This window comes from Lucilia sericata, unplaced genomic scaffold (genome assembly GCF_015586225.1).
Source record: "Lucilia sericata isolate MDLA Ls3-8-SP2 unplaced genomic scaffold, ASM1558622v1 Contig000242F_arrow, whole genome shotgun sequence".
Classification (NCBI taxonomy): domain Eukaryota; kingdom Metazoa; phylum Arthropoda; class Insecta; order Diptera; family Calliphoridae; genus Lucilia; species Lucilia sericata.
The window spans coordinates 290,584-300,910 of record NW_023994269.1 but is presented as its reverse complement, the minus strand read 5'-3'; the positions used below and the strand labels follow the sequence as shown (position 1 = coordinate 300,910).

At 27.8% G+C, this 10,327-nt stretch overlaps 1 protein-coding gene across 1 annotated transcript; it reads right to left on the bottom strand.

The window, feature by feature from the left end:
* On the bottom strand, positions 1-9,791 carry LOC119602580 (organic cation transporter protein-like). The gene is made up of 4 exons (XM_037954169.1): positions 9,090-9,791; positions 2,484-2,929; positions 1,942-2,134; positions 1-1,873 (listed from the first exon to the last, which is right to left on the bottom strand). The coding sequence occupies exons 1-4, from the start codon at positions 9,473-9,475 to the stop codon at positions 937-939; spliced, it is 1,962 nt and encodes a 653-aa protein (XP_037810097.1). The 5' UTR covers positions 9,476-9,791; the 3' UTR covers positions 1-936.
* Positions 9,792-10,327: the final 536 nt, after the last annotated feature.

Sequence of the window (10,327 nt, the reverse complement as noted above, 5' to 3'; positions counted from 1 at the left end):
AATCATATTAAAAAAATCTTACATAAATCTCTTTTATGAAATTATTAAAATTACTTTATTATGCTTCTGATGTTCTTTTTAGCACTTTGAACACCATATTTTTATTTATAATTCTTTTTATTGAACCTTACGGAGTTTAAGTATTAATTTAATTTTTAATTATTTTTCACTAAATATTTGCAATATATATATTTTTTTTATTTTTTAACAATTTTAGTTATTTATAATTAACACTAATATCACAATTGCACAGAGTTTTACTAATAAACAATTCGTTTCGTTTTAAATTGTATTTTTCAAATGATTAAAAATTATTAACGAAAAAAAAATTAATAAAACGTTACAAGTACAATAGTATATAGTCAGACAGGTACAATTACACACTAATAAATATTTAAATAATATAAGATAAAACTTTGTCATATAAACTAAAATTACATATACATATATTATTTGAACTTATAACTAGAAAACTTAATTACTAAAACATGAAATCTAACTTACATACATATCTACTTAAAATTAATTATGTTACTGTAATAATGTGTGCTAAATTAATTATATACTTCTATATTGAACAAATGCCGGAATAGTTTAAACTTGTAAACAGTTAAAAATAGTTAGTATTTTTAAAAAGTAATTAAATGCACCATTTCCTTGATAATTTTTAAAACTTGTTACGAAAAAAACATATAATTTGTGAAAATTATTTTCATTATAACATAATTTAAAATAAGGGAAATGGTGTGGAGACAGTTGACAGTAACTGTAAAATGATTTGCAGGTGTGCGTTATGATATTTATAAGAAAATGATGAATATTTTTTGTAAATAATTATAATAGTAACATTCAATCACTACTAATAGAATAACCTTGATATTAAAGATTTTAAATTAAATAAAAAAATCAGTTTCATTGTGTACAATCTAATAGTTCTTATAATTTAGAACAATATCGCGACCTTACAGAACGTTGCAAAATACTGGAACGTAATTCGGCAGTTGTAGAAGCTCTAAGCGAGGCACCACTTTGCGTTGATCTTACAAAGTGTGGGCTTCTTACTTCTAAATCATTAGCTTCATCAATCTTTTTCGCCAAACATGGGAAATCCCAAATACTTTGACCTCTTCCGAATTCTTCGCCATCAGTAAGTGTTTGAGGCAAATCATGATCTAAAGTTTCAGGCAATAAAAGAGACATTAGGCCTCCTGCAATGCCCAAAATACCTAAAATTATTAGTGGCAACATGGCCGAAATATAGCTCAAATACACTACAAATGGTGCAATAATGGAGGCCACATAACCCATAATGTGAATGAATGCTACACCTTGAGCCCTTACAACGGTAGGCAAAATTTCGGCAGCGTATTGCAAACCTATATTATAGGAAATATTTACAAAAAATCTTCCCATAATAGCTAAACTGGCCGAGTATACACCCACAGGTGCTACGGTGGCCAAAAGGCTAAAAACTCCACTTAACACCATGCTACCACAAGCCAGCCATCTTCGACCGAATCTATCTAATGTTACAGTCAGTAAAGTATCTGCAGGGAATTCGGTAAAACAGGCCACAGTAAATGTAAAGAATATGTCTAAACCCAAGGACCCAACATTACGCACATGGCCGTCAAAGACCAACGAAATAGCCATCCAGATTATAATCAATAAAATTGTTGTTCTTCTCAAACGTGGAGTCTTAAACAGGTCCAATATCGAGTAGGAGCTATTTTTGGTTTCATCTTGCCTCAATCTGTTGCAACTGTCGGTGAAATTCTGATAAATTTCAGGTGTTATGTGCTTGCCATTCATTTTTTCCAATTTTTTTAAAATCGATACTGCCTTATCGACTCTTCCTTGAGATACCAACCATCTATAAGTAAAGTTGTAAATAATCAATTGTTATACATTATAAATAGAGAAGATTTACACAATACTAACCTTGCCGATTCGGGTACTACTAAGGGCGTCAATACTGCCAACAATAAAGGCAATGAGGTGGCCAAAGCCAATAGCTTCCAATTAGCTATATAATATGCCATCCAGGGTAACATGCAAGCAGCCAAAGTGAAGAATATAGCAATAGACATATTTGCTACAAACGTACGATAACGTGGACCAACATATTCCAGTACTAAGAAAAATGACAACAAAAATTATTAGCTCTCACATCTATAAAAATATTACATTAGAAATTTGTTTAAAATTGGGACGATATATTATTTGCTATACAATTTGTGTGTGGGAGCTGTATCTATAAATATGAATAATGTTAATATGTATACGTAATTATTTGTTTGTAAATTATTTAGTTAATTTATTTAATTGCAAGAAAATATTGAATGCAACAAGTTATAGTTACAAACAACAATTATTCAAAACATGTTTATTTACACCACCAAGAACATTTAATGACCCTGTGTGTTTTTGTTGATTGTATTAATGTTGAATGTGTAAAAATTTAGTTGTTGTTGTGGTCTTACCTAATATATACATCATGGTAAAACAATTATCGAATGCAAAACCCACAAAGAATCGCATTAAGGCAAATTGCCAAAAGTTTGATACAAATGCTGTGGTCACACCCGCCGCAAAACCCACTAAATTACAGCCAATTAAAGATGGAATACGACCAAATTTATCTGCAATCCAACCGAATAGCAGACCGCCAACAATGGCACCCAAAAAGAATATCGATTGAGCATACGTGGGAAGAGCAGCATTGTCGCAAACCCAATTTTCCTCGGTGGCCACCGTTGAATAGGGAATCTCGGTAAAGTTGTATGACCAGCCATGAAGACAAGGCACTTTTGGCCAAGAAGGATCTGCAACTCGCATTCCTTTTGCCAACATTTCAGTGTAATTGACATTGTACATTAAACAATTGTCATAGTCTCCGTTCACCATGCGAGGTATGGAAAGAGCCAGTCTAAAAGCAATAATAATGAATAATAAAATAAACAAGATGTTAACAAGCCGGAAACACAACATATAAAATTCAAACATTTTACAATGACATTAGTGTGTCTTTATTTATATGTATTTGCAGAAGTTTGAATAATAAAATCTTAATTAATTTTAACTACAAATCGTTAAACAGTTTAAATTCATAAAAATGCCTATATATAGTGGACCAATAAATACCCTTTGTTCAAATCGTTTGTATGTTGCTTTCAACTCAAAATTCGAACATTTCAGATAGTTTCCATAATATGTATATAGATTTTATATTAAATAAATAAAAAATCTATATTTATAACAAAAAGATTTCTTATAAAAAAAGGTTTTAAAAGAGTTGTAAATGTTTCATGTTATCTTGACAACACTAAGTTGATTATACATACAGAAGACTTAAGAATCATGCACTACATTTAAACCTCAAACCGACAGATTTTTAGAACTGTCTCATTAAAATATTTTTGCTTCGACGCCTTTTAAGTTTAATCAAGTCTAATTATTAAATCACTTGGAAAAAATCTAGTTGCACTAACACATTTATGTTTTTATTTAGGTATGTAAATATTTTTAACTTATTTCAGTTCATATTTAAATAAAATTTTAATAAAGTTGCATGTTAACACTGTTATAAATTTAATCACTTAAATACGTTACAATTCTGTTAAAGCTCTGTCGTATTTTATTGTGGTTTGTTCTTAAGACATTAAGGGCTCTTTGTATAATAAAATTAATTTAAGTGTGAATATATTAACTTCTTTATTACTTAGATAAAATGTAATATTCATAACAATTTATCAAAGGTTTGTAAAACAAATTTTCATTCAAAATATCTTATATAAACCTTTGATAAATTATTATGAATAGAACCCTTACAATTTTGTATTTTATTATTGCTTACCAAGTATGAAATAGTAGATTTCTAAATAATTAGCTACGGTCAATAGCAGTATGTCCTTGATATTTGTATATGGTCAGAACAATCACTAAATCATACAAAAAATAATAATAATAAAAAATCCACAAGCCAGCAGCAGTTATTTAGAGAATTATATGAGTCGTTAATTCGAAAAATGGTTAACAAAAATCTTAAAAGAATTAAACTGAAAATAATAAAAACTGGATTTACTTACTATTTTAGAAACATTTAATATCAATTGTTAAGATCATTCATTTTGTTGTTAAATTGCCAGGCAGATAAAGTTCTTTGTCAAACATTAGATTAGAGCAGCAAGGTCTTCAACATACCCATACAGACGGACAAACGCATGGACGGACAAACAAATTATAATTAATTACCCATACATACATTTAACCATTTAAACATGCATAAGTATACTTAGTACATAGACAGATACATACATTTATGGAATTTAATCTGTGTTTAGCCTGACTATTAGAGAGACAATAATTACCAGGTGATTTGGCTGTCTAACTTCAATTCAAAACTTTAATTCATGCAATTGCTCACAGGTTTATTTTTTTTCTTCTTCTGTGCAATTAAACAAACAAACAAATAAAACATACATTTATTTTTCTATTTTTAAGTTCAGCATGAGTAAATACTAAATTATTATAATTAAATGTTCGTATGTGTTTGCCAGCCCATAACCATGATTATTTTTCTCAGAGGAATTTAGATGTTCCCACTGTTGTTCTGCACGATTAAAATTTTTGGAAAAAATTGGAAATATTTTCATCAGTTATATTTAAGGTCAAAATTGAAAAAAAAAAATTGAATGATGTTAGGAAGAGTGATTTAGATTTGCCTTTTTTAATATTCAAAAATTTATATTTTCTTAAACAAACATAAGATTGTAACGCACGTACATTTATATTAAATAGAGAATGTTACGTTTTTAAATAATAACATTTAATTTAATTTTAAATCATTTTAAATTAATAACTATTATTTTAGTAGTTTCCATACTACATGTTGGTATGTGTAGCTATTACATGAGGCCAAATGAAAAAACGGTTATAAAGCGATATGTACAGTTCTATAGCACGGTCATTATTATTTTGCCCAATACCGTAAAAGTTATGGGGCATGTTAAGTTCCACTTATTATTTGGTTTAGTCTGCTTTTTATTTCAAATTTGAAAAATACATAACTTTTTTAGATCTAAAATATGAAGCAAGAATAAGGCAAATAAAAAATATTTTAATATACCTGTCTGTTCTGTAAACCGAATCCGAGTAAATTTCTCGTTTAAAAACGAATTCGCATAATTTACACAAATCTAGTCGAAAGTAAATAGGAGTAATTTTATTCTAATAAATTAAACAACTATTTTTTGCGTTTTTTTAATACAATTGTAACTTAATATAAATGCTATGGCATTTTAAATTCTTTTTCATTTAAAATATGTTTTTTTTTTTTTGAATTTCGGTCAAATATTTGCAGAACACCAAATTCGGCTTAAAACGTTTCTCGGTTTTAAAACCGATTTCATTTACAGAACAGACATGATAAATTAAGTAAATTTGAAGGAACAAAGATTTGGGTATGAGAATTAGTGAAGTTATTAATTGTTATTTCAACATATTTAATATAGATTATTTATAGTCCAACTATATATAGTTAAACTGTGTGAAATGTTAATTTAATTGCATGTAGTATTAATTAAAATGAGTAGGTTAAGTACAAGTTAAATCAATTTATATATAATTTTTATACTCGCATTACCGTTAAATATGAATAAAGCAAAAAAAAAAAAAAAAAATACATGTATTTAGTATTTGAAACAATTACAGCAGAATGTATTATTACAAATATGAACATTAAAACCCTGTAGTTTTTAAACCGTGCGACAAACAACGATTATTCATAGGCTTATCAAAGATCCTTTAAAAACGTTTAATAGCCCTTTAACTTCATTAGGAGGGTATAATTAGGGTGTTAGTTTTTTCTAGGAATACCTCTCAAACGATGCGTATTAATTTCATATTTTTGAAAACGGCCTCGTTCCCTACCAGCGATTGAAAATCTTATAAAAAATTTTAAAAACAAGAAACCTATGAATCTTAGGTTTATCAATGACCACTTAAAGACTTTAAAAAAATTCTCTTCATTCTTTTCGATATTGGTCTTAAAACTTCCGTAATTTTTATATTAAGTCACGAGAAAAGTAATTACAATTTTTGTTAGAGTATTTCTGGTACTCAATATGTGCTTTTAGTACATTATAAGAGGCATATAAATTCCAAAATAATCCAAAAAATCCTGAGGTGAATCAAACCAAATGCCAAAAAATTTTTTAAATATTTTTCTGTATAAGTTAAAAATTACGACAATTTTGACACCTACTTCGATAAAAAGCGAATATAATATGCCTCAATCATTATGTGTACCAAAAACACCCAAAAAAACGTTAAAGCAATTTTTCCCGTAATCACTTTCAAATTATAGAATTTATACTAAGATCAAGATTTTCAATCGCTGGTAGGGAACTGAGGCCCTTTCAAAAAAAGTATTTTTTTTGTCGAGATATTCCTACATGAGACTTTTCTGAAGGCCTCAGATATCCCGAAGATATATCAAATAATCATATTTCTATTAGACAGGTCTCCGAGAAGTTTACTATTAAAAAAAATACATCGGACCATAAATAACGGACATATGACAATAATACCGAAAGAGCACATGATTAATAATTACCATTACATGTCTAAGACATTTATTTCAATATTAAATTATAATTTGCAACTTATTTAAATAAATTTACATACAAATTCTTACATATGTATATAAATACAAGTTTAAACCGTTAGAAAATAATTCAAGAAATGTAAGAATTTGTTTTCATAAAAATACTGTGCTGGTTTGAAGAAATATGTTTAACCAAGGTTGTTTTTATTATTATGTACATGATTAACTCTTTCACGTATACGGGACACCGGTGTCCCAAGATTTTTTAAAATTTTTCTCGATGTAGAGCGTAATTTTAAGTTCACAGCCACTAAAGAAAACTAATTTATATTTTACAAAAGGGATAATAACCTTCGAAAACACTTTTTCCACTTTTCATCAAAAATGATCAATATTAAAATAATGTGTGAACTCATTTTCATAAAAACTCCAGCGGTTTAGTTTTGTGCGTGAAAGGGTTAATACATTTTTCATTAGAATTCAAATTTTTAACAAAAATTAAAATTTTTTACAAAAATTAACATTTTTTACAAAATGTTATTTTTAACAGAAAAATTTTTGCTAGGACCAATAGGTGAAAAGTTACACTCATTTGAATAAAACCCTGTATGACCAAAATGTCCAACTTTGACCCCCCTCTGACTCCGGCAGTTCTTGACCGATAGAGCTGAAAATTTGTGTCCGGCCTACTATCCCATAGTACTAACCTTTAATCCAAATCGGAAGACATCGATTTTTAAAGTTGGGTCACATGACATGAAATTCCCCATAAATCAAAATCTTCCTACCAAATTTCCTAATTGATCAATTATGCTGTATTATGTGTATTGCAAATAAATCGTTTAAATTATTGTAATAAGAGAAAATTCGACAAAAATTATTTGTTATAAAAAATTGATAATTTCGTCGAATTCTGTTGAATTCGCATGAGTTTATGTTTGATTATAATATAATTTTCTTATTCTTCAAAATAATAACAATACATAGCAAACAAGTAGGAAAGTATATTCGGGCATGGCCGACCATATGATACCCTACACCAGTTGATAATACATTTAAAAAGTTATTTAGTTTTATGGAAAAACATTAATATTTAATTTTACCTTCATTTTAATGCATTTAAGTAATTTATTGGTGAAAAACTAATTTTGTAAAAGAGATCAAATATGGAACGATGGTTATAAGTCAATTAAGGACGTTTAAGAATTTACTAAAGGAGAGTCTACAAATGAGGTCCTATCATTACAAAAATGGGCAGTGTCAGTTAATTTTATATAAAACTTAGTTGTGACGATTTCTGAAGAGTTACTAGTATATTTGCCGTGGTTATTTGCTAAAGATCTCAAATCGGATGGGGGCTAGGTGAAAAAATGAACCGATTTCAATCATTTTCAATAGGCTTGGATCAAGAGGGAGTATATGCCAAATTTCATTAAATATTCTGAGCCGATTGGTATACTTTAAGGTATTGCAAACAAACTCATAACTACCTCCGCACTTTAGAGTATCAAATTACAATTTAGATCACATATTTCTATTACGATATAATTTTTCTTTTTTGTGAAATATTTATTTATTTTTAATTGCAGTAAATATTTCAAACAGTAACTAATAGCAACACTAGTATTTGCTGACACTTTGTCATGTGATTAAATCAATAAACAAAGTTATATTTATGTGGTTAAAATCTGGTAATTATTTGTTTTCAAATTAAAATAAAACCATCAATTCAATTTAATAACGATTGAACCGGCTTGACCACCTTTTATCTAATTTTCCAAACATAACGATAATTTTGTTATTTAATTACCCAATATTTATACAATAATATTTAATATTGTTCTCGTGTGGTAAATTAGTAGCAGTGGTCATAATTATAAATTTTAAGCAGTTTTTTCTAATGGTGGTACAGCGGTACAAGTAATTTCGGTTGAAACTAATTCGTTTGAAAGCATTGAAATGTTTTTTCTAGGTTTAATTATTTAATAGTTCACACTATAGGAAAACATGTAAATTATTAAGTTCCAACAGTGCATTAATGAATTACACAGGCCAAGAAGAATTGAAAAAATTCGAAACTTGGAGATCAGAGTATGTATAAACTTAAATTTAAATTTAAAGAATTAAGCTAGGCTAAATCTAATGGAGATCGGATTCGGATACTTAATCCTTTAGTATACTTTGGATTCTGACTTAAAAATTTGTTGACTTGTGTTATTTTACTTCTAAATAAATAAAACTTTGAGCGTGTTAATTGAACAAATAAATCAATGTATATTTTTACACTAACGTCCTTGAAAGTATACAAAAATCTGATTTTGAAGAATTATTATTTTGTTAGTGAAACTACAAAAAATTAATCCGCATCTTATAAAATGAGTACATAACAAAATGAATCAATCAATTAATCATTCAACAAAGAATAATTAAAAATATTCTTATTATAAGTTCTCCTATTAATGAACATTTTTTCTCTATTTACCTTTCTTCTATTGGTAATCCATTTAATTCTGGCACCGTACACCAATGTTGATCCGGTACTAAAGTTAAAAATATTTGCGAAAAGTATACAAATGCCACAAAGAACGTAAAAGGAATCATGCATAGGAACAGGATTTTTTGATATTTTCCAAATTCTCCAATCATTGGTAAAAGATCATCGAAATCTATGGAGGGTGAGGTTGTGGTAACAACATTATTGTTGTTGGTCATTTGTGTGGCATTGCCCTCTAATTGTAAACCATGAGAGTTGCCACTTTTACGGCGAAACACTGTCTCCGAACCGTTTTCATCGTGTACAAACGCCGTATTGACAAATGTATTTGTATTTGTTGTATCCTTCGATTGACCCTGAGTATTTAGAGTCATAATTAAAAATGTTTTTTTTTTAATTTTATTTTATAATTGTTGTTTTTTTTTTTTGTATTTACAAAATCAATATCAAGTAATTTTTATAATCGCAATTATAAAAGTCTTGATTTTTTTTATATATTTTTATTTAATAAATTTTTGTATTTTTTTCTGATTGCACTCGTTTGTTTGTAAATTGATGTTTTAAAATATTTTTTATGGAAAATATATTTTAACACGAGCGTTTAAATTCTAACGTTTCACGTTACAATCTTAAGACTAAAGCTTAACAATTCTTCATGCCGATCAAACTTATAAGACTGAAATGAATGCTTGTACGACAAATGATTTTATAGTTATTTTTTCTTTAACAAATAATAATTATTAAAAAACAGAGTTTTTGTCTCTCATGTTTAAGTTTACGAGTCTGTAGTTTAAACATTGTTGCATTTGGTATGAGCTCAACAAGTACTTATTTTTTATTTGTACATATTCTTCTGAACTTTACGTTACGTTAAGAACAATTTAAACCAAATTATGTGCGAGTGACGGTATCTGAGTATTTTATGTATTTTACATTTCTAAATTAGAGCCACAGTCGAGGAAAACCGGTTAGTCATACTAAATAGCTTAATCTACTACTACAGATATGCATTTCCAATTTAGTAGATAAAATATTAGTTCAAATTTAAAACAAGAATCAGAACAATATTTCAATATTATAAACGTACTACTGTCTAAAGTTGAAGTAGTTAACAACGAAACAACTTAATTTTTATTTGAATACAAACAAAAAATTAAAAAGAATAATTATAATAAAATTAAAACGTTTTTTGTTATGCTTCATTATTCGGGAAAAATAAAATCTAG

Bases quoted from the DNA above. Each gene is read 5' to 3' on its own strand.
- LOC119602580 (XM_037954169.1), bottom strand. From the start codon at position 9,475: ATGACTCTAAATACTCAGGGTCAATCGAAGGATACAACAAATACAAAT. The intron at 2,135-2,483 runs GTAAGACCACAA...CATTTTTCTTAG, and splicing joins TACCATGATGTATATATTAG to TACTGGAATATGTTGGTCCA. The intron at 1,874-1,941 runs GTTAGTATTGTG...CTTTACTTATAG, and splicing joins GTAGTACCCGAATCGGCAAG to ATGGTTGGTATCTCAAGGAA.